The sequence below is a fragment of the Hyla sarda genome, chromosome 6 (assembly GCF_029499605.1).
Source record: "Hyla sarda isolate aHylSar1 chromosome 6, aHylSar1.hap1, whole genome shotgun sequence".
Lineage (NCBI taxonomy): Eukaryota > Metazoa > Chordata > Amphibia > Anura > Hylidae > Hyla > Hyla sarda.
In genome coordinates, this window is record NC_079194.1 from 27097560 (window position 1) to 27122689 (window position 25130).

Consider the following 25130-nt stretch of genomic DNA (forward strand, 5'->3'; position numbering starts at 1 on the left):
GGTTTACCGAAGTTGCAGGTTATTAGGCCGTACAATGGTTACCCAGCACCGCCGGTCAGTAATGGCCCTTCACTCACCATACAGGTTGGAGACACCATTGAGTTAATACGGGCTGATCCTCACAGCCAGTTTTGGCAGGTAAGTGTGCGGTAGTTGAATAAGATACCGTAGAATATGAGATTACTTGGAGAAATCTTGGATCCTTGGCATTTTGCCCACAAGATGATGCAGTCTGTGGTGATTGTGTCTCCTAAGGAAGATAATCCTAGAGATTGGCTCCCCCTAGTGGCAGATTCTTCTTACAGAAATACAGAGTGAGATTGTGATTGCCAAGTAATCTGTGATTTAGAAAAGCAGGAGGCACTCACCGTATGTAGAGCAAGCTCCCCAGTGCAGATACTGCATAAACCTGAGGCGGGTATAGACACCAGTGACCACAGCATAGTTACAGCTATCTAGGGCTTCATCAGACCACATGATGCCCAATGATGCTGCCGTTTAAGGAGGCCATATACTAAATAGCTGGTGTTTGAATACTTGTTTGGCTGACAGCTGTCCTTCACTGACAGACATTCATTCTTGATTTTACTGAGGGTGCCTGTGTTCTGAATAGGAAGAGGGGGAGTAAGCCCTTGAGAACTAAAGGTTTGGGCATTGAAATTAAAGGGGTACTCCGGTGCTCCAGCGTTCCGAACATTTTGTGGAAGGCCGTGATCTTGACATCACGACCACACCCCTTGTGACTTCATGCCACACCCCCTTCATTCATGTCTATGGGAGGGGGCGTGTTGGTGACACCCCCCTTCCATAGACATGGAGGAGGCATGGCGTAATGTCACAAGGGGTGTGGCCGGGACATCACGACCACTGCTGCAGGAACCCAGCATTTGTTTAGAAAACTGGGTGCTGCTGGAGATTGTGGGGTCTCCAGCAGCGGGACCCCGTGATCAGACATCTTATCCCCTATCCTTTGGATAGGGATAAGAGATAAGATGTCTAGCAAAGGAGTACCCCTTTAACATTCCTGATTCTGCTTTTCCCCATTATTATCTAGCAGGACAGAGTCAGTGCTCCCCATAAGATAAGATAAGACAATTGGCACAGGAACGATTCCAATGTATAATAGGGTCACATGCCTCATTGGACCTGGTCCAGGATTCTCTCAAAAGCAATGTATCATCTAGAGTTGTTTTTTTCCACTGAGGCAGATATTAAAACATCTTCTTTTATTTTCTGATTGTATTTTTTCTACATTAATATGGGGGTGGCCATCTTGTCTGTGCTGTTTTTAATAGCATTTAGAGATATGCTTTACAGCAAGCGCCATGGACATAGGAAACAATAGACCAAAGCTGTCCCATTTACATAAATGAGAAATGTGTCTTGATTTAACCATACGTCATTTTCTGACGACACATTCCCTTTAAACAATCAGAATGCAAATAATCTAAGGCAGCGCTTGTAATTAATTGAACGACCCTTTATTAACAATTTTTTCAAGCAGGCGTTCACCCGAAACGTTGTGGAACTGTGAATCCAAGGACATTCTATTGTTTGGAAGCACTGTCTTAGATTATTTGCACACTGAAACAGGTCCCTCCCCCCCCCCCCCCCCCCAAAAAAAAATAGGGGTTTTCCCAACTTTGCTCTTATTTAGAGTAAATTCACACCTTAGGGGATATACATATACAGACACAGGTACATTTTATGTATATATTTATTTATATTCTGATGCAGTATGCATTGAAGAATTGCAGAATGTAAATTTTATAATCGAATTGCTGTATAAAAAAAATTCTCTAATAGCTCTAATATGATTTTTGTTCCATTTTGGATAAAATCAACTAGTTTTTTTATTATTATTATTATTATGTTTTAGGGAAAAAATATTACCACAGGAGAACTTGGCTATTTTCCGAGTGACGCAGTAAAACCAAGCCCATGTGTGAGTATCATTATACTTATTAACATTTTTATTTTTTTTAATACTAATCTAATGTGGAATTAGAGATACCTACTCTAGAACTCTCTAGAATTTGTATTTTAGATTATATAAAAAGACTAGACTCACTCATCAAAATGTAAAAACTATCAAACGATCAACTATCAAAATAAAAAAATAAAAAAAACGATTTTACGATACTCTATAAGGAGTTGTTTATACTACATGTGTCTATGTGTAAATTGCAGCTTGTCACGGGTTTTGCTAGCATGTCCTGATAATGTATTAGCAGGTAAAGACTTCCAAGGAAGGAGTTGGGTTCAGCGGCACTGATCAAGAGCAAGCACGTCAGGTGGGATAAGAAGGTTTATTGGATAAAAGAATGCAACGCGTTTCACCGCGCAAGCGCGGTGAAACGCGTTGCATTCTTTTATCCAATAAACCTTCTTATCCCGCCTGACGCTCTTGCTCTTGATCAGCGCCGCTGAACCCCACTCCTTCCTTGGAAGTCTTTACCTGCTATTGCTCGTTTGGTTGGGGAGGCTGCAGATCAGGCTTATTGCTCATCCACGCTGATCATTGTTGTGTGTGAGTCCACACCAACCTATGGTAAGAGTTCCTATTTACATTGGTGGATTACCTATAGGCGGTTTTACGCTATGGAGCGCTCTTCCATTTTGTTTTAGTTAACTGACAATGTATTGACTTTGAATTATAACAAAAAATTGAAATCCTTAATTAAAATTAGTGGAAGGTAAGGGTGGACACATCTCAAGTCAAGATCGTCATTTATTGTCACTTATCTCTTCTTCCACAGCAGATGCCAAAGCCAGTAGATTACTCGGGACAGCCATGGTGAGTACTTTAAGTCCAGTCTTTACCCTTCTTTGACCTCAGCCAGGAGACAAGTAGTCATCAATTGGTTTAGAATGGAGAAGCAAAAATTCATCTTTTGGTGTACGTCTGTATATCTAACCCAAGAAGACTTTGGACCAGGAATGGACAAAACTTGGTGGACTTTAGGAGCTAGCCACAATCCATTTAATAAGAGCAACTCAATTTCGAGACACAAGTCTGTTGGTGTACTTTTGGTGTACTTCTGTATTTCCACCCCAAGAAGACTGTAGACTAGGAATGGACAAAACATGGCAGACTTGAGCCCTTAAAATTCACTATTTTCGACATTGGTATTTTTTTTACATGTACGCCATCGACCGTGCAATTCAACTTTGATTGCGGCATCTAAAGGGTTAATTCCAGACATCGGCCCGATCGGTGGTGCCCGGCATTAGCCGTAGGTTCTGGCTGCCCATAGCAACCGGGACCCACGGGGTTTAACCCGTTCAACGCTTGTGAGAATGGTTTAAACGTACAGGTATGCCCTGAGTCCTTAAGGACTCGGGAACTGGGGCATACCCGTACGCCCTGCGTCCTTAAGAGGTTAAAGGGGTACTCCGGTGGAATTTTTTTTTTTAATCCGTGTCAGAAAGTTACAGATTTGTAAATTACTTCTATTTAAAAATCTTAACCCTTCCTATCAGCTGCTGTATTCTCCAGAGGAAGTTGTTTTCTTTTTGACTTTCCTTTCTGTCGGACCACACTGTTCTCTGCTGACACCTCTTTCCATTTTAGGAACTGTCCAGAGTAGGAGCAAATCCCCATATCAAACCTCTGCTGCTCTGGACAGTTCCTGACATGGACAGAGGTGTCAGCAGAGAGCACTGTGGTCAGACAGAACGGAAATTCAAAAACAAAAGAACTTCCTGTGGAGCATACAGCAGCTGATAAGTACTGGAAGGATTAGGTTTTTAAAGAGACGTAATTTACAAAACTGTTTAACTTTCTGGCACCAGTTGAATAAAAAAAATGTTTTCCAGGGGAGTACCCCTTTAAATGCTTTGAGATAGATTCTTGTGGTAACACATAGCATGTCTTTACCTTTTGTAGGTATGCGGGGGCTATGGAGAGGGTGCAGGCCGAGGTGGAGCTGATGAATAGAGAGAACAGTACCTACCTCATCCGACACAGAACGAAGGAGATCAGGGAATATGCAATCAGTATTAAGTAAGTCTTATGGACACCTAAGATACTTGCGTGTACTCACTAACAAAATGTAACTGGACCAGCATAATGCAAGGATATGCTATTGCTAATTTCCTTGTGCAATGTTTCTTAACCAGAATGCCTCCAACTGTTGCAAAACTACAGCTCCCAGCATGCCCGGACAGCCGAAGGCTGTCCGGGCATGCTGGGAGTTGTAGTTTTGCAACAGCTGGAGGCACCCTGGTTAGAAAACACTGCCCTAGTAAGTAGTGAGCTGTAATACCAGACACTACAAAATGCACAGAGCTGTGCCTGGTAAACAGTGAAGAACATGCAAAGGGGGGGTTGGACTTCCACCATTGTAATAATTAAAGGGGTAGTTCACTGGGAAAAAAAAAAAAAATTAATCAACTGGTGCCAGAAAGTTAAACAGATGTGTAAATTACTTCTATTAAAAAATCTTAATCCTTCCAGTACTTATCAGCTGTTAAATGCTCCACAGGAAATTATTTTCTTTTTGAATTTCCTTTCTGTCTAACCACAGTGCTCTCTGCTGACACCTCTGTCCATTTTAGGAACTGTCCAGAGCAGGAGCAAATCCGCATAGCAAACCTCTCCTTCTCTGGACAGTTCCTAACATGGACAGAGGTCTCGGCAGAGGGCACTGTGGTCAGACAGAAAGGAAATTAAAAAAGAAAATCCTGTGGATCATACAGCAGCTGATAAGTACTAGAAGGATTATTAAGAGTTTTTAATAGAAGTAATTTACAAATCTGTTTAACTTTCTGGCACCAGTTGATTTAAAAAAAAATGTTTTCCAGTGGAGCACCCCTTTAAAGGAGTTCTGTAGTGAAAGATAACTTGTCCCCTATTCATAGGATAGGAGATAAGTTATAGATCGCGGTGGGACCCCTCCCCCTGCGATCTCCTGAACGGGGCCCCGGCAGTAAGCTGGAAGGGGGCGTGCCAACTCCCGCACGGAGCGGCGGCCAACACGCCCCCTTCATGTATCTCATAGTCCCCAACGGTCGCACCCCTCCGCGATCTATAACTTATCCCCTATTCTTTGGATAGGGGATAAGTTATTTTTCCCTGCACTACTCCTTTAATTTTCTAATGTTAACAAGAACAGAGTCCCTTCATTGTTTACCAGACACAGCGCCATACACTTGGTAGTGGCTGGTGCCTGGTATTACAGCTCATTGTAGATCAGTTCTATTTAAAGGGGTACTCCACTCCTAAAATCTTATCCGTTATCCAAACAAAAGGGGATACAATTTCTGATTGTGGGGTCTGGCTTCTGGGACCCCCCCCGCGATCTCCGGCGCGACATCCCAGTCATCTGGTGCACAGCCATCACGCCCCTCCATTCAAATCTGTGGGAGGAGACGGGACATCTATGAACTAGCCACCACGCCCCCTTCCATAGACATGAATCGAGGGGGCAAGGCGTGACTCCAAGCATTTGTGTTTAGAACGCCGCAGTTCCAGTCCGGTCACTGGCACCACGGCTGTCTGGGAATGCTAGGAGTTGTAGTTTTGGACAGCTGGAGGCATCCTGGTTGGAAAACACCAGGTTAGACATATATGGCTTGGAGTTGTAGCGTTGCAACAGCTGGAGGCACAAACTGATTGGGAAACACTGCTCTTACCATTGGAAGTAGCCCGCAGCCAGAAATAATGTGCATTTAATGGCGCCGTATATAAAGGACTAATTGGATATAATTACGATCTTGTTACCCGATCTTTTAAAAACACACAGCGTCTTTTTCCTCACCCGGCTAAATCTATCGTGTTAATGAGTTGTCATGGCCGGTGGTGGATGGAATAAACTGGCAGCCTCGGCAATGAATCTGTTTACTCTTATTCCGGGCCCTGCCCGCAGGTAATTATTGATCCATGGCTGATTAAAAGCAAATTTATATTCAGAAGTTATGCCTTTGCCCGCAGGTACAACAATGAAGTGAAGCACATCAAGATATTAACCAGAGATGGCTTTTTTCGCATTGCAGAAAATAGGAAATTTAAAAGTTTAATGGTAAGCATTGATTCCGTTTCCTTCGCGAAAAAAAACAAAAATGTCACCCTGATCTATTGTTTGTTAAACTCCTACTGCCCAAAAGCAGCTGGCCTCAACTCGAAGACTGTACGACTTGTGAACCAAAGAGATCGGCAAAAGGGTTTCAATGTATCACGTTACGAGAATTAGTTCAAATGTTTTGGGATCGATTATAGGTTGCGGAAGTTTCTCGTAGTTTTGTATGTGTTGGTTTAGGAAATCTGATGTTTCACTGCCCATGTGACATTGTTATTGGGCACCAGAGAGGACACAGTAGGAGGGCATATTCAAGACTTTCCAAAAATAGGTAGAAAGTGGCGTAAAAATCTCACAACATTTTTCAAATGTGTACATTAACCCCTTAAGGACCGGGCCATTTTTTCTTTTTTTGCACTTTTGTTTTTTCCTCCTAAATTTTCCACCTACAGACTAAATTCAGGGCTTGTTTTTTACGCAACCAATTTTACTTTGTAATGACATCAATCATTTCACCACAAAATCTATGGCGAAACCAGAAAGAAAAAAAAAAAAAAAAAACGCCATTTTGTAAATTTTCGGGGCTCACGATTCTACGCAGTGGACTTTCCGGTACAAATGACACCTTATCTTTATTCTGTAGGTCCATACGGTTACAAGGATACCTAATTTATATAGGTTTTCTTTTATGTTACTACTTTTAAAAAATATAACTACATGCACCAAAATTTTATGTTTAAAATTGTCATCTACTGACCCTTATAACTTTTTTGTTTTTCTGCATACAGGGATGTGTAAGGGATCATTTTTTGCACAGTGATCTGAAGTTTTTATTGGTACCATTTTGTTTTGATGGGACTTTTTGATTGCTTTCTATACATTTTTTTTTACAGAATACAAAGTAACCAAAATACGCAATTTTGGACTTTGGAATTTTTTTTACCTGTGCGCTATTGACCGTGCGGTTTAATTAACGTTATATTTTTATAGTTCGGATATTTACCATGCGGCGATACCACAAATTTTTATGTTTATTTTTTTTACATATATTATGTTTTATGGGAAAAGGGAGGGATTCAAACTTTTATTAGGGATGGGTTAATTCACATTTATTAACTTTTTTTTTTTTTTTACTTTTTTTACTCCATTTTATATTCCCCATAGGGGACTATAACATGCAATCTTCTGATTGCATACACTGTTTAATGCTATGCCATAGCATAGCATTGATCAGTGTTATTGGTGCTCGATTGCTCCAGCCTGCTGAAGCATCCTGGAGCATCGAGTCAACAATCGGACGACGAGGAGGCAGGTAAGGGCCCTCCCGCCGTCCTCTAAGCTAAAGTTTTACCGCGGTGGTCCAGATCAGCTCTGCTAAGCTGACCCGATAGATTTTCTTCTATTTAAGATGCCGCAATCAACTTTGATCGCAGTGTCTGAGGGGGGACCCCACATCATAGAAGGGGAGCGGGACGAGGGCTTACAGGTACGCCCTTTGTCCTTAAATGGGAACTCTCATAAAAAAAATGTTTGCTATTGCACTCCTTATGGTAAATAAAAAATATTTCTTATATACTTTGTTTAAAAAAAATTAAATTTTCTATGTTTTATTTGTGCTTAAAAAAGCTCAAGAGCACATTTTCCCCCATCTTATACACAGACTTTGGACCGAAGCCAAAACACAGGAAGTGCAGCCTGGAGTGCTGAGGGGGGTGTGTCCAACCAACAGCGTATGGCAGTTAAGTGTAAGAGGAGCTATGATTGGATGAGGCTGGACACACCCCCCTCAGCACTCCAGGCTGCACTTCCTGTGTTTTGGCTTCGGTCCAAAGTCTGTGTATAAGATGGGGGGTAATGTGCTCTTGAGCTTTTTTAAGCACAAATAAAACATAGAAAACTTCATTTTTTTTTTTTTTTTTTAAACAAAGTACATTAGAAATATTTTTTATTTACCATAAGGAGTGCAATATCAAAAATTTGTTTTAATGAGAGTTACCCTTTAAGGTTTAAAAAAAAAAAAAAAAAAAGTTTACACAATGTGCTGCAATTTGCTGCAAAAGCGATCAGTGTCAGATTCAATCTGAATCACAGGACATTTTCAGAGGCTTCTCATCTACATGAGAATTCTGGCGCAAAGTTCACGTTACCTTTGTAATGATGTGAAAAAAAAATGGCATTTTTATTCTTTTTTATTTTTCCAATGTTATATTTTGCATATTTGAACTTGACATTGCAAAAAACAAATATACAAGTATTTTCAAACCACAGTTATTTACTTTTAAATGGGGTTCCAAAAATTCCATCTGATGGGGCTTACTTAGAATGGAAGGCATGTTTGTTGCCGCGTTTTTTACAGCCAATAACCAAATTCTAAGCCCCAAATTGCATAATGGTGCTACATTTGCGCAAATTTTTACGATAAACTCCTGAACCGTCTAACAATCTCATTATGAGCATTTTTCTGCCAAAAATTTTGGGGATTTAAAATGAGCGCAAAAAGTTTTAATTTTGGCTCTATTGAAAAAACAAGTTGTCTAGTTCTGTGGTGTCCAACCTGCGGCCCCCAGCTCTTGGCTGATCTGTAAAGTATAGGAGAGAGGACTACTGATCTCTAAAATATAAGGGAAAGGATGACTGATCTCTAAAATATAAGGGAAAGGACGACTGATCTCTAAATATAAGGGAGAGTACGACTGATCTCTAAATATAAGGGAGAGGACTACTGATATGTAAAGTATAAGGGTGCATTCACAAGAGTAACTTTCTCACGTAATTCCTCTTGATTTCTCCGCTAGTGACAATTGAACATCTTCCCCTTCCATTGACTTTAATATATTTTACGCTCTTCAGTTCACACTGCGGAAATTACCCTCACGGAATTCCGCAGCGGAATTCCTTTCCGCTTGAAGAAAGGACATGTTCATTCTTCATGCGGAATCCGCGAGCAGAATTGCATTGAAGTCAATGGGAAAAATTATTTTCAGGTCTAAAATATTTTGCGTGTAATTCGCGCTGATTTCGATCGTAATACGCGCGGAAAATAAGCGTATTGTAGCGTAAAATGAACGGAATGTACGAGGAAATCAAGCGGAAATAATGCGGAAATCAAGCGAAAATCTAAGAGGAGAAAAAAAAAATTATATATCTCCTCCTATTCTCCACCCCTCGGCCAACCCATTTTTTACTTGGCAGCCATTTTATGTGCAAGCCACAAGGCAGAACACACACACTACTGAGCGCAAATTCTTTAAATGGCCGAATTTGTACCTCCCACAACAGCACTCCTCCCCCTCCACTCCTCCCCTTCTTTCCGCTAGGTTTTCCGCACCTAAATGAGCGCGAAATCAGCTCAAAATCCATTCAAAATGCGAGCAAAATTCTCACGTAATCGGCACGTAATACGTGCAAATTTACCTCAAATTACGCCAGAATTACGCCAGAATTATGCGCGAAATTTTTTTATATTTTCGTACCGAATTTTTATGCTCCAATTCCTCGAACTTTACTGAGTGTGAACGCACCCTAAGGGAGAGGACTATGAACTCTAAAATATAAGGGAGAGGACTACTGATCTCTAAAATCTAAGGGAGAGGACTACTGATCTCTAAATATGAGGGAGATGATTACTGATCTATAAAATATAAGCAGATGACTACTGATCTCTGAATATAAGGGAGATGATTACTGATCTCTAAAATATAAGGGAGAGGACTACTGATCTCTAAAATCTAAGGGAGAGGACTACTGATCTCTAAATATGAGGGAGATGATTACTGATCTATAAAATATAAGCAGATGACTACTGATCTCTGAATATAAGGGAGATGATTACTGATCTCTAAAATATAAGGGAGAGGACTACTGATCTCTAAAATATAACGGAGATGATTACTGATCTCCTAAATATAAGGAAGATGATTACTGATCTGTAAAGTATAAGGGAGAGGACTACTGACCTCTAAAATATAAGGGAGAGGACTACTGATTTCTAAATATAAGAGAGAGGACTACTGATCTCTAAAATATAAGAGAGAGAACTACTGATCTCTAAAACATAAAGTAGGGGACTACTGATCAGTAAAGTATAAGGGAGAGGTCTGCTGATCTCTAAAGTCTAAGAGAGAGGAGAGGACTACTGATCTCTAAAATATAAAGGAGAGGATTACTGATCTCTCACATATAAGGAAGAGGACTACTGATCTCTAAAGTATTAGGGAGAGGACTAATGATTTGTAAAGTATAAGGGAGAGGACTATTGATCTCCAACATATAGGACAGAGGTTTACTAATCTTTAAAATATAAGGGAGAGGACTACTGATCTGTAAAGTATAGGGGAGAGGACTACTGATCTGTAAAGTATAAGGGAGAGGACTACTGATCTGTAATGTATAAGGGAGAGGACTACTGATCTGTAAAGTATAGGGGAGAGGACTACTGATCTGTAAAGTATAAGGGAGAGGACTACTGATCTGTAAAGTATAAGGGAGAGGACTACTGATCTGTAAAGTATAGGGGAGAGGACTACTGATCTGTAAAGTATAGGGGAGAGGACTACTGATATGTAAAGTATAAGGGAGAGGACTACTGATCTGTAATGTATAAGGGAGAGGACTACTGATCTGTAAAGTATAAGGGAGAGGACTACTGATCTGTAAAGTATAAGGGAGAGGACTACTGATCTGTAATGTATAAGGGAGAGGACTACTGATCTGTAAAGTATAGGGGAGAGGACTACTGATATGTAAAGTATAAGGGAGAGGACTACTGATCTGTAATGTATAAGGGAGAGGACTACTGATCTGTAAAGTATAGGGGAGAGGACTACTGATATGTAAAGTATAAGGGAGAGGACTACTGATCTGTAAAGTATAGGGGAGAGGACTACTGATATGTAAAGTATAAGGGAGAGGACTACTGATCTGTAAAGTGTAAGGGAGAGGACTACTGATCTGTAAAGTATAAGGGAGAGGACTACTGATCTGTAAAGTATAGGGGAGAGGACTACTGATATGTAAAGTATAAGGTAGAGGACTAATGATCTGTAAAGTATAAGGGAGAGGACTATTGATCTCTAACATATAGGACAGAGGTTTACTAATCTCTAAAATATAAGGGAGAGGACTACTGATCTGTAAAGTATAGGGGAGAGGACTACTGATCTGTAAAGTATAAGGGAGAGGATTACTGATCTGTAATGTATAAGGGAGAGGACTACTGATCTGTAAAGTATAAGGGAGAGGACTATTGTTCTCTAACATATAGGACAGAGGTTTACTAATCTCTAAAATATAAGGGAGAGGACTACTGATCTGTAAAGTATAAGGGAGAGGACTACTGATCTGTAAAGTATAAGGGAGAGGACTACTGATCTGTAATGTATAAGGGAGAGGACTAATGACGCCTAAAATATAAGGGAGAGGACTACTGATCTGTAAAGTATAAGGGAGAGGACTACTGATCTGTAAAGTATAGGGGAGAGGACTACTGATCTGTAAAGTATAAGGGAGAGGACTACTGATCTGTAAAGTATAAGGGAGAGGACTACTGATCTGTAAAGTATAGGGGAGAGGATTACTGATCTGTAATGTATAAGGTAGAGGACTAATGATGCCTAAAATATAAGGGAGAGGACTACTGATCTGTAAAGTATAAGGGAGAGGACTACTGATCTGTAAAGTATAAGGGAGAGGACTACTGATCTGTAAAGTATAAGGGAGAGGACTACTGATCTGTAAAGTATAAGGGAGAGGACTACTGATCTGTAAAGTATAAGGGAGAGGACTACTGATCTGTAAAGTATAAGGGAGAGGACTACTGATCTGTAAAGTATAAGGGAGAGGACTACTGATCTGTAATGTATAAGGGAGAGGACTAATGACGCCTAAAATATAAGGGAGAGGACTACTGATCTGTAAAGTATAAGGGAGAGGACTACTGATCTGTAAAATATAAGGGAGAGGACTACTGATCTGTAAAGTATAAGGGAGAGGACTACTGATCTGTAAAGTATAAGGGAGAGGACTACTGATCTGTAAAGTATAAGGGAGAGGACTACTGATCTGTAAAGTATAAGGGAGAGGACTACTGATCTGTAATGTATAAGGGAGAGGACTACTGATCTGTAAAGTATAGGGGAGAGGACTACTGATATGTAAAGTATAAGGGAGAGGACTACTGATATGTAAAGTATAAGGGAGAGGACTAATGATGCCTAAAATATAAGGGAGAGGACTACTGATCTGAAAAGTACAAGTGAGATGACTAGTGATCTGTAAAGTATAGGGGAGAGGGCTACTGATCTGTAAACCCATGTGCAAAGTGTGGGCCGTTTTGACTTGTATATGGGTCGAAATGCTACTGTTTCTCTGTATATGCTGTCTGAATAAACACCAAGATGCAATGAAAGGATGCTGGGTTGCCACTCATTTTTCCACTTCTAATATCACAGAGACATATCAAAAGTGTTGATCAGTCAGGTCTCAGTGCTCAGACCTCCATCCATTATTAGAATGAGCTGAGAAAAGAGTTACGGTAGGGTCCCACGTAGGGTCGCCGGTGACAAGACCCATTTTGTGCCTCCAACCACCCCCTGTTCCCCTGCCTCGCCCCTGGCCAGCTTGCAGTGGCAATACGCCATAACGAGCAGCCACCCAGGGGGCCTGCGAGTCAGCTAGTGCACTCTGACATCGCAGAGCAGCCGCACTGCGCATGTGCAGTGTACTCAGACATCGTGGCTGCTCCGTGATGTGAGAGTGCACTCGCCGACTTGCAGGCCCCCTGTGGGGATGCTCGTAGCGGCGGATTGCCGCTGCAAGCAGGCCAGGAGTGGGGGAACGGGGGTTGACAACAACTGGAGGCACAAAATGGGTCAGCTCACCGCCGTACTGCAACGTAAAATAAGCTGCGGATCTGTTACGTGTGACCCTACCCTCAAGCAACGCGTTTCACTTACTTTCTCGCAGCGGTTTCCGTCAACCTTGACCAGATGGGGCCATCTAGTGAAGCTGTACAGAAATCAATGTGAATTGGGGTTTAAAACATTATAATGCACCAGGGGTTGGTGCCCATTATGCCGTACATCACCGCCATTGGTTTTTTTTCAGCTATCCATATGCACATGACCTTTGTCCTTTATACATGTACAGTTTTCAGCGGGTGGCCTAGGAGTTTCTCACTTGTTTTAAAGGGGTACTTCGCTGCTCAGCATTTGGAACAAAATGTTCCGAATGCTTAAAGCCGGCGCCGGAAGCTTGTGACGTCATAGTCCCGCCCCTCATGATGTCACGCCCGCCCCCTCAATGCAAGTCTATGGGAGGGGGCGTGAAGGCTGCCACGCCCCCTCCCATAGACTTGCATTGAGGGAGTGGGGCGTGACATCATGAGGGGCAGGGCTATGATGTCACGAGCTCTAGGTGCCGGTTCCAGTGTTCGAAACATTTTGTTCCAAACGCTGAGCAGCGGAGTACCCCTTTAAACAATACAGATGCTCGGTGTGATATGATTCACTTTCTTCATGACCTGCAAAAAATGTTGTGCTTTCCGTCTTTTATATATTGTTTTTTTAGCTAAAATGAATGAAACAGAGCTGACTTTTAGGAGACATTATAATGAAAGAGATTTAATTTTCCACATAAACTTTCCAAATTGTGCCTCTTTGTAATGGCTTTTTATAGTGTTTTACAACCCAAGAACATAGCAATAAAAGAACAATATATTCGTATAATTGGAATAGAAGAATAAATTAGTTCATTTAAAGTTTAAATATACGGCTTGTATATAACTCTATATAGATATTTTTTTTGGTTTGGTATGTATGGAGTCTTTTAGAATAAACAGCGGGTGTAAAAAGTTTACACACCCTCAGATTGTTTCTGTAAATCCTAAACTGAGATAAATCATGTCAGACTTTGTTTTTCCATCTTTAATGTGGCCTCGTCGGATTTGCAATTCAAATTAAAAACCAAATGATAATTGTTGGAAAAAGTTTGAAGAGAAAAGCAAACTAAAATGAAACCTCGATTGTATGGCCATGTTCACACAACAGAATTTCTGAACGGAATCCGGTGAAAAAATTCCGTTGTGGAAGATTCCTATTGTTTTCAGTGGGATTCTGCTGCACAATGCGCACGGCGGAATGTAGATTATTTTTCCGGAATCCGCTTGGAAATGCATTAAAGGGGTACTCTGGTGGAAAACACTAGTTGATTTAAAAAAAAAAAAAAAGTTTTCCACCGGAATACCCCTTAAAATTTCATTACTATACAAGAAATATTCTTGAAATTGTTTAGTTGTTAAAAATTCACTGTGTTTGGTTTTCTGCAGCTTGCTGTCATGACCGGGAGGGTGGACAGGGAGAGTGAGCCCTAGGCTGTCCCTAGAAACACCCCTGCCTACTTCCCTATCTGCCCTAAACGGCGGATTGACAACCACAGTGCCGGTCCCTACCTGAGCTAAAGCGCAGTGGGCGTAAAAAGAAATAATAATATACATAGTCGGTCACCGGCCAGAAACATAACAGGAAAACAAGCAGATGACCAGACAGAATATAAACAGGCAAACAGGGCAGGATGTAGTGTACTAACATACAGTTCAGAAACCGGTACCAAGTTAAACGGCAGATATGAATAAATGAACAAGACTAGGTATGTAGTGAGTATACAGCAGAAACCAGAATATGCAGGGGTTGAACAGATGATCTGAATGATAAACACTAAAGTGATCAGGAACATAGAACACTGTTCACACTGGACTCATAACTAACATAAAAGTTCAGAGGACACAGATCAGTGAGTAAGTACAGAGGACACTATAGACCAGTGGTCTTCGACCTGTGGACCTCCAGTTGTTGCAAAACTATAACTCCCAGCATGCACAGACAGCCGTTGGCTGTCCATGCATGCTGGGAGTTGTAGTTTTGCAACATCTGGAGGTCCGCAGGTTGAAGACCACTGCTATAGACCAATGGTAAAGCACAGAGGAAACACTAGATCAGTGTTCATTTACTCTATGATCAGTGCATATACTATAAACTCTGAAGATCAGCAATCATGAACTCAATAAAAACGGATACAAAAACACCAAACTCCACAACGTGGAGAAACACAGGTCAGGATACTACAGTGTGAACACAGACTAAGAAAAGGTTAAAGCAGAACGGACATATAATAATCCAAAAAAACGACAAATGTAACAGACTAAAATCTATAATAAACAGGACTATTAACCGTGGTTAAAAACTAAGAAATATCACAATATACATTAGATACAAGGTGCATGATTAAGCAGACATGAACAGAGTAGCACTAAAGCTAAGGTGCATAATAAAACATAGTCAAAGTAGTTCAATCACCAGCAACCAGAGTGCAGCAGAGCTAGGGTTTTAAAGCCACACCCGAGCTGCAATAGGATGAGAACCTTAACTCTTCCAAGGCTAAAAAGAATTAGAACAAGAACTGCTCAGACATAAAAACCAATGTCTGAACAGACCCCAGGACATAAAAATACAAAAACGGACATTACACTTGCATTTATTATAATCCAAAACCAACTTGCTCGATGCTGTTCAGCTTTAGTTCAGACAGGCGCTTTGTTGGCTCAGCCTACACACGCGCCTGAACACTTTTCTAAACTTTTCATAATAATAAAAATATTATGAAAATATAATAAATATTGGGGTTATCTGGAGACTAAAAAATACTTATGTTGCTGGGGCAGGCTGAAAAAAAAAAACATAACTACCTCAGGCGCCTAAGGATCCCTCTGTGACATGATCCAGTCCCCCGAGGCTCCAGATACTACCTACTTCTGAGACGAGCTCTTCTCTGCAGTGGTAGCCTGCTCAGTGAGGCTGGATGCCGCTGCAGTGATTGGCTGAGCTGTAGACAAGTGCCCGTCTTAAAAGCTGGAAATAGCAGGAGCTGTGGGGGGCTGGATGATATCACAGAAGGAGGTAGGGTGAGTATGTTTTTTGTTTTTATTTTCACCCTACCTCCAGCAACGTATAAAGTTTTGTCTCTGGATAACCCCTTAAAGTCAGGTTAGATGAACATTTAGGAGAAGAAAGGAGAATGCTGGAGATCGAGGTATTGGAGAACCATCTGACAGAATTGGGATGCAGAAAACAGTATCTTCAATTGACGCTATCTCTGCAATAAAGTCCAAGACACTCAATGTTGTAGCAAAAGATTTTATTGTTATTGCTACAGCATTAACCCCTTAAAAGGGTAGTCCAGTGGTGAAAAAAGTATCCCCTATCCTAAGGATAGGGGATAAGTTTGAGATCGCGGGGGTCTGACCGCTGGGGCCCCCTGCGATCTCTCTCTACGGGGGCCAGGCTCTCTGGCCAAATAGCGGGTGTCGACCTTCGCACGAAGCGGCGGCCAACACGCCCCCTCAATGCATCGCTATGGCAGAGCCGAAGATTGCCGAATACAGCGCTTCGGCTCTGCTATAGAGTTGAATTGAGTGGGCGTGTCGGCCTCTGCTTCGTGCGGTGGTCGACACGCCCCATTTGCGCGGGCTGTTGGAGCCCCATACAGGAGATCGCAGGGGGCCCCAGCGGTTGGACCCCCGCGATCTGCAACTTATCCCCTATCCTTAGGATAGGGGATAAGTTGTTCACCACTTGTTCACCACTGGACTACTTTAAATGCCTTGAACTTTATTGCAGGGATGCTTCCAATTGAAGATCCTGTTTTTCTGCATCCCGGTGCTTTATCCTTTCTTGATGTCTATACTGGTCAGTGATATCTGTACCGGCTTGGATCGAATCTGCAGTCCCGCTATTGATTCATATATCTGAACAGGTTTTTCCCTCTTAGGCTAACTTGACATTAGCATTGACCTCTTCGGTGCACTGCGTCATAGAGTCCGTTCTACCGACAAACAACGGACTTGGACAGTCCGTTGCACAAAGGACACCGACGGGTCTCATTTACTTTAAATGGGATCTATCGGGTTTCTGTCAGGTGTCTGCTCAAGTCTCATAATTTGGACGGACTCAGAGAACGGAGCTCAACGTTGATGTATACTCAGCCAGCTCCTTTTTTCCCCTTGTATTACAATCTGATGGAGCTTACACAGAACGGCATCGAGCAGCTTGATATGTATTGTAATGTATGCAAGCTGCATAAACCAAACAGTGCAAAATGCTTAATAAAAAAAATTACCTAATGTTCCAAAGGCATATGTAGCTTTTAAACAGTATTTCTAGTTCAAATGAGTCTCCAATCCAGGACCTGGTGGGTTGGTGGATACTCACTCTGTAGACCAGTGTTTACCAAGCTTAGTGCCTCCAGCTGTTGCAAAACTAAAACTCCCAGCGTGCCCGGATATGCTTATAGGGGTAGTTTTGCAACAGCTAAAGACACCCTGCATGGGAAACACTGCTGTAGACTGTCATAGCTCCTCTAATGTTATTCTAGTTTGGAACTCCCCCCCCCCCCCCCTTCTCCTATGTTATTTGGTGTAAAATTGGGGTAATACATGTGGAATACATGGAGTCTATTATTACTTACATTATAGGATAATTTGTTTGCTCTGTACAGGAACTTGTGGAATATTATAAACATCAGTCTCTCCGAGAAGGTTTCAGGAGTTTGGACACGACTCTTCTCTTCCCTTACAATGCTCCGGAAAACCAGGCTGCACATGCGAGTAACCGGACATCAGGAATGTGTAAGTTTTTGTTCATCTTCCAATGTGAATTGACGTTTGATCAGTTACCTATGTTTTTCGGTTCTGTCATAGAAGTGTATTGGATTTGTGGCATGATGGACACCTACAGTGCTCAATGGATCGTATTGACTTATAATGGGGTCTGTTGGGTACGGCCATGGTGGTGTCTGTCATTTATTAGCCTTTCCCATCCAGGATGCCTCCAGCTGTTACACAACTTCAACTCCTAGCATGCTGGGAGTTGTAATTTTGCAACATCTGGAGGCATCCTGGTTAGGAAACACTAGTCTAAGGCTATGTTCACACACAATTTTTTGAGCCTTATTTTTAGCCATTTTCTTTTTGCTTTTAATACACTTTTTAAGCTTAAGGCTATGTTTAAACAGTTTGTGGTCCTATCTTTTCACCTGAAAAAAATGGCTTTTGCTGAAAAGATGGCCATTTTTTTTTTGTAAAGAAAAAAAAATAATAATAATTTGCCGCTAAAATTCCGAAAGATAGCACCAGCGTAGGGCTCTTTTATTATATTAGGAGGGTGAATGTCTCACCGAGCCTGGTCCCAAGGTCCATTGCAATAAATCCACACATTCAAAGTAAAGACAGCACAGCCAATATAAAGTGCCACTGGGAGGCGGAGCCGAGCTGCTCAAGTGCCACAGCCTAGGACAATTCCTCACTTGCCCTCACCTCCCAGCCTCTCCTTGACTGATGTATAGAGCCCTGTTTTCCAATAAGGGAGGAGCTGGGAGGTCAGGGCAAGTGAGGAGCTATGCTAGCCTGTGGTTTTTGGGCAACTAGACTCCGCCTCCTTGACACTTCGATGAGATAAAAAAGGTTTTTCTGATTGATCACGTGTCTGATTTTTGTCTCAGATTGCACTGGTAAAATGAAAGCTGAGCTCTGACTCGTTGCCATCTAAAACAAAAATTAGAATTTTTTTGTCTCAGACAGATGGATAAATCCGGATCACTGAATAGATGGAAAAAACGGCCCTTTTTGTTACTATAGATGGGAAAAATATAACTGTGTGAATACGGTCACAAATCAGCAGTTGTACTGTGGTGCAGACACATGTATTATGTTATATCAGATTCAACAGGACATTGGGGGAGATTTATCAAAAACTATGTAGAGGTAGAGTGGTTCAGTTGCCCATGGCAACCAATCGGATTGCTTCTTCCATTTTTCACAGGTCCCTTTAAAAATGAAAGAGCAACTGCACCAGTTTTTGATAAATCTCCCCCCGAGAGTCTTCATATTTCATACTTTTGGTATTATCAAACATTTTTAAAGGGAATCTATCAGCTGAAATTCATGTTTTCTAACAGTTAGATAGTTGTTAGGACAAGGAGACACATGGCGCCTTTCATATATCTGTCTGTGCTTCCATAACATAGAAACATGATTCATTTTGTGGTGCCAAGTGTCAAAGAGGTGTTTCCATGTCCAGTAAGAGGTGAGGACTGGAACCAGTTCCTGCTCCCATCCCTGTCCCTGCTTGATTGACAGTCAGCTGGAAGCCGAGGCCTGTTTCCAAATCTCACACCTGTGCTCAGTTTGTATGCACAGCGCAGTAATGAGATTTGGAAACAGGACTCGGCTTTTGGGTGACTGTCAATCTAACAGGGATGGAAGGACAGCAAGCAGGTGTTCCAGTTCCCAGCACTTTAGGGGCTTGGGAACGCCTCTTTGACACTTGGCACAATTAATAAAGGTATTTTTCTACTTTATGGAAGCACAGACAGATGTATAAAGCACCATGTGCCTCCTTGTCCTGACAGCATCTAATAGTGTCAGCAGAGAGCATTGTGGTCACACTGGGAAGAACTACAAGAAGGATTAAAGGGGTACTCCGGTGCTAAGACATCTTATCCCCTATCCAAAGGATAGGGGATAAGATGCCTGATCGCAGGGGTCCCGCTGCTGGGGACCCCCGTGATCTGGCACGCAGCAGCCCGTTACCATCAGTCCCCGGAGCATGTTCGCTCCGGGTCTGATGGCTGGCGATCACGGGGCCGGAGCACTGTGATGTCATGGCTCCGCCCCGTGTGATGTCACTCTCCGCCCCCTCAATGCAAGCCTATGTCACGCTCTGCCCCCTCAATGCAAGCCTATGGGAGGGGGCGTGTCACACCCCCTTCCATAGGCTGCATTGAGGGGGCGGAGCGTGACATCACATCACAATGCTCCGGCCCCGTGATCGCCAGTCATCAGACCCGGAGCGAACATGCTCCGGAGACCGATGGTAACGGGGTGCTGCGTGCAAGATCCTTTGGATAGGGGATAAGATGTCTTAGCGCCGGAGTACCTCTTTAAGATTATTAAAGAGAAGTAATTTACAAATCTGTATAACTATCTGGCACCAGTTGATTTGAAAAAAAAAATTTTCTTCTGGAGTACCCCTTTAGTTTTACACCCTTATTGTTATTGCATGATGAATGTTATAGGATCAGCATTGTCTGACGCGGCATGCTTACAGCTCATAGTAGCTCGTAATTTCCCTCAAAAATAAAAAATCATCAGTAAATATAAAGGTCAAAAAACACACTTTAGACTCGACTGGGCTGAGTGTGCATGTACTTATAATTCAGAGATGAGTATAAGCCACTACCAGACACCTGATTTTTTTAAATATTTTTTTATTGTAAAGGGAGTCTTCACCTTTTCATATGATCTTCAGAAATTTAAAAGGAACCTGTCAGAAGCTTTTCACTTTCTAAACTTTCACCACTATGGGATTGTTCTGCTCCCATTGTCAGGGTGCGTTCACACTACGGAATTCCCGCGGAATTCCACGAGCGGAATCTCCGCAGCGGACAATTCCGCCGCTGAAATTGTTCCACGCAAAGAAAGAACATGTTCATTCTTTGCGCGGATTCCGCACGCACTGCATAGTTGTCAATGGTGACGGCTCAGTGCCCCGCGGCCCTAGCGCCGAAGCATCCTCGGCGGCGGCCGCCAGGTGGAATCTCCGTTCGTGGAATTAAGCGAGCGGAGATTCCATAGTGTGAATCTTAGCCAAATCAGGTGTTTGATTTTGGTAAAAAGGGGTTTATACAGGACTAGAAGAGCCTAGTACTTTCTTCCATAAACATCGCCACACCTGTCTTCAGGTTGTGTGTGGTATTACAACTTGACTTCATTTTTATTTAACCCCTCAAGGACACAGCCCATTTTGGCCTTGGCGACAAAGCCAATTTAGTTTTTTCCTGGAACAGTCAGTTAGGGGAGGTGGGTGGTTTGGAGAGTAAAAAAAAAGCTCCTGCCAGGTTCGCTTTAAAGGGGTTATCCAGCTTTTTAAAACGTATCTGATTACTGAGAATCTGACCACTGAACCCCCGCAATCTCCAGAACAGGGCCTGACTCTTGCCAGTGAGCGCTCCAGACTCCACCTTCAGAGATGAACTGATCGCAGCAGAGGCAGCCTGCTGAGCCATTTACCTACTAAAGCGGGACATCGCTGTGGGCAGTGATTTACTAGGCGACCCATTACTGCTGAGACCAGTTAGGACAGTAGTAGTGCTCGGTGGAAAAACTCGGGCCCAGTTCAGGAGAAGGGGGATAGGTGATACGTTTTTAAAAAAACTGGATAACCCGTTTAAGCCATAACTTTCTAACTGTTTGCAGCCACCACTAGAGGGAGCTGTGAAGCTAACTGCATACTGATTCATTATCGAGGACACTGTGGTTGCTGAAAGCAGCCTACATTTTTGTTATGTAACTCACGTGTTGTTTCCCTTAACACGGTAGTACTCCTGGACTCTGCATCACCTAATGGCACAGGACCCCCCCCCCCGTCCCTGCACCGTGCTCTGTGTGTGGCTTTGGCACTTGTTTTACTGGTTGCACTGCTCAATGATGTCATGGTTTTATTTCTCAGTGACATTGTGACGTGGTAGTGACTCTCTGGTCTTTGCTTGTCTGTCTTCTCTCCAAGCAACGTCTGTGCTGTGTGGGTTTGCTTTTGTTACTGCGCCTGAGTACAGCTTTGTGCCCCCTTCCGCCGCTCCCTTCTGGTCAGGTAGCTATGGCACTGCTTTATTTTCCTCCTGCATGTCCCTCACTCTCACCACAAAATCCGCTTATTAGACCAGGATGATGCTCACTGTGGATAGTGTTTCTCATTGAAGAGATCCAGCTGGTCTATGGATTCTCACAGGCAATGCTCCATGGGAAAAAAAAGTATGCAAATTAGCTCTCCTCCAGAAGGATGAAAGTTGTCTCTCCGGTGACACCTATAGGTAGCTACCCTGTAAATCATGTCCAACCCGTATCAGAGTCTTAAATCATGTATTATTATTATTTTTATTATTATTATTTTAACAAAACCAGGGTCTCCTACAAGCAGTGGCGTATACAGCTTTTACATTTTGGGGGGTACACTGGGGACCAGCGGCAATTATAACAATTATAATGGCTCTACAGTCTGTCAAACAGCTGAGCACAGCATTTAACAAATTTAGTCAAACGGTGACTCTGGTCGGCTCAGTTTTGACCCGAATCCGGTTTCCCAACCAGACCTAAAACTGTAGTGTACTACGGTTTTAGGTCCGGTCACAAAACCAGATACGGGTCAAAACTGAGCCGACCGGAGTCACCGTTTGATTTTGGTCGGCTCATTAAAGTAAATTGATTTACGGGCTGATCCGGCTGGGGTACGGGAGCTCCCGGCTTTCCCCTCCCCCAGCCGTATCCGGTACCCGTATGTAAAAAAGAGGTGTGAATGCAGCCTTAGATGTTAAAAGCACACACGCAGGCGCCCGTCACGGGGAAGCTGGTGAGTTCCGCTGCTGCACAACCATCGCAGGGCTGAGAGGATGGCTAGTGGGTGGTTGGGCTGGCCAGACAGGCCGTAATAATTTACTTTGATTAGGGGCATTGAAACTGGAGATGAAGCCATGGCCGCCTCTAGCCCCGCCCCCATTGACATCATTGACGCCATAGCAAGACATTGTTCTTCCACTGGAGGAGAACTAATTTGCATTTCAGAGATGGGGTTATAAGCAACTATGAAAATGATACAGGATTCAAAAGGATTATTATTGGACATCGTAGGCCCCATATCGTGTTCTTTTCATACCCCGTAACTGGCTCCATCCTTTTCAGGCTGAACCATGGCAAGCTTGTCCAATTGAGCATGCAGATTTGGTGACCTTTTTGTAAGATTTGGTAACCTCTTCTTCTTGCAACACCCTATGAGACCCTGCACTAAGCATAACATTGTGTAGTCATAGTAGAATCACAGTGTGGACTTTATGGAGAATATCTTTAAAGGGGACCTGTAAGCGTTATCGTGTAGGCTTTGTACGTGGTGCATTATGCATGCAAAGAAAAAATCTTACAGAACAAATCGTACAGCAGTGCTTCCCAACCAGGGTGCCTCCAGCTGTTACAAAACTACAACTGCTGGGATTTGTAGTTTTGCAACAGCTGGAGGCACCCTGGTTGGGAAATTCTGCCCTGCAGAAATCTGTTCTAGAAGCAGAGTGCAAAACATCTTGGGCATATTGCTCTGTCCCAAGTAAACAAAAATGGCCTCTTTGGCTTATGCATCCCGTTGTGAAAACTCAGCTACGCGACAAGTGCATAATGCCCTGGATACATACACTGCTCAAAAAAATAAATAAAGGGAACACTAAGATAATACATCCTAGATCTGAATGAATGAACTTATCGTATGAAATACTTTCGTCTTTACATAGTTGAATGCGCTGACAACAAAATCACACAAAAATTATCAATGGAAATCAAATTTATCAACCCATGGAGGTCTGGATATGGAGTCACACTCAAAATCACAGTGGAAAACCTCATTACAGGCTGATCCAACTTTATGTAATGTCCTTAATACAAGTCACAATGAGGCTCAGTAGTGTGTGTGTCCTCCACGTGCCCGTATGGCCTCCCTACAATGCCTGGGCATGCTCCTGATGAGGTGGCGGATGGTCTCCTGAGGGATGTCCTCCCAGACCTGGACTAAAGCATCCGCCAACTCCTGGACATTCTGTGGTGGATGGAGCGAGACATGATGTCCCAGATGTGCTCAATCGGATTCAGGTCTGGGGAACGGGCGGGTCAGTCCATAGCATCAATGCCTTCCTCTTGCATGAACTGCTGACACACTCCAGCCACATGAGGTCTAGCATTGTCCTGTATTAGGAGGAACCCAGGGCCAAACGCACCAGCATATGGTCTCACAAGGGGTCTGAGGATCTCATCTCAGTACCTAATGGCAGTCAGGCTTCCTCTGGCAAGCACATATAGGGCTGTGCGGTCCCCCAAAGAAATGCCACCCCACACCATTACTGACCCACCGCCAAACCGGTCATGCTGGAGGATGTTGCAGGCAGCAGAACGTTCTTTACGGCGTCTCCAGACTCTGTCACGTCTGTCACATGTGCTCAGTGTGAACTTGTTTTCAACTGTGAAGAGCAATGGGCGCCAGTGGCGAATTTGCCAATCTTGGTGTTCTCTGGCAAATGCCAAACGTCCTGCATGGTGTTGGGCTGTAAGCATAACCCCCACCTGTGGACGTCGGACCCTCATACCACCCTCATGGTGTCTGTTTCTGACCATTTGAGTGTTTGAGACACATGCACATTTGTGGCCTGCTGGAGGTCATTTTGCAGGGCTCTGGCAGGGCTCCTCCTTGCACAAAAGCAGTCCTGATGCTGTGTTGTTGCCCTTTTATGGCCTCCTCCACGTCTTCTGATGTACTGGCCTGTCTCCTGGTAGTGCCTCCATGCTCTGGACACTACGCTGACAGACACAGCAAACCTTCTTACCACAGCTCGCATTGATGTGCCATCCTGGATGAGCTGCACTACCTGAGCCACTTGTGTGGGTTGTAGACTCCATATCATGCTACCACTAGAGTGAAAGCACCGCCAGCATTCAAAAGTGACCAAAACATCAGCCAGGAAGCATAGGAACTGAGAAGTGGTCTGTGATCACCACATGCAAAACCACTCCTTTATTGGGGGTGTCTTGCCAATTGCCTATAATTTCCACCCGTTGTCTGTTCCATTTGCACAACAGCATGTGAAATTGATTGTCAATCAGTGTTCTTCCTGAGTGGACAGTGGGATCTCACAGAAGTGTCATTGACTTGGAGTTACATTGTGTTGTTTAAGTGTTCCCTTTATTTTTTTTGAGCAGTGTATATATATATATATATATATATATATATATATATATATATATAGATAGATATACATATATATATAAATACACACATATATATATATATATATATATATATATATGTATATACATATATATAAATACACATATATATATATATATATATATATATATATATATATACAGTGGGGATCAAAAGTTTGGGCACCCCAGGTAAAAATTTGTATTAATGTGCATAAAGAAGCCAAGGAAAGATGGAAAAATCTCCAAAAAGCATCAAATTACAGATT

General features: G+C 42.7%; 1 protein-coding gene across 9 annotated transcripts in view; it reads left to right on the plus strand.

The window, feature by feature from the left end:
* Positions 1-25130, plus strand: part of VAV3 (vav guanine nucleotide exchange factor 3) — a 266286-nt gene that overhangs the window by 232521 nt on the left and 8635 nt on the right. For 8 of the 9 annotated variants that reach the window (XM_056523393.1, XM_056523395.1, XM_056523392.1 and 5 more), the window contains 6 exons: positions 2-138; positions 1880-1945; positions 2760-2797; positions 3890-4006; positions 5936-6023; positions 17568-17697. In XM_056523393.1, coding sequence (XP_056379368.1) covers positions 2-138; positions 1880-1945; positions 2760-2797; positions 3890-4006; positions 5936-6023; positions 17568-17697 — 576 coding nt within the window. The remainder of the gene's footprint in view (position 1; positions 139-1879; positions 1946-2759; positions 2798-3889; positions 4007-5935; positions 6024-17567; positions 17698-25130) is intronic. The other variant, XM_056523396.1, reaches the window with a different exon arrangement.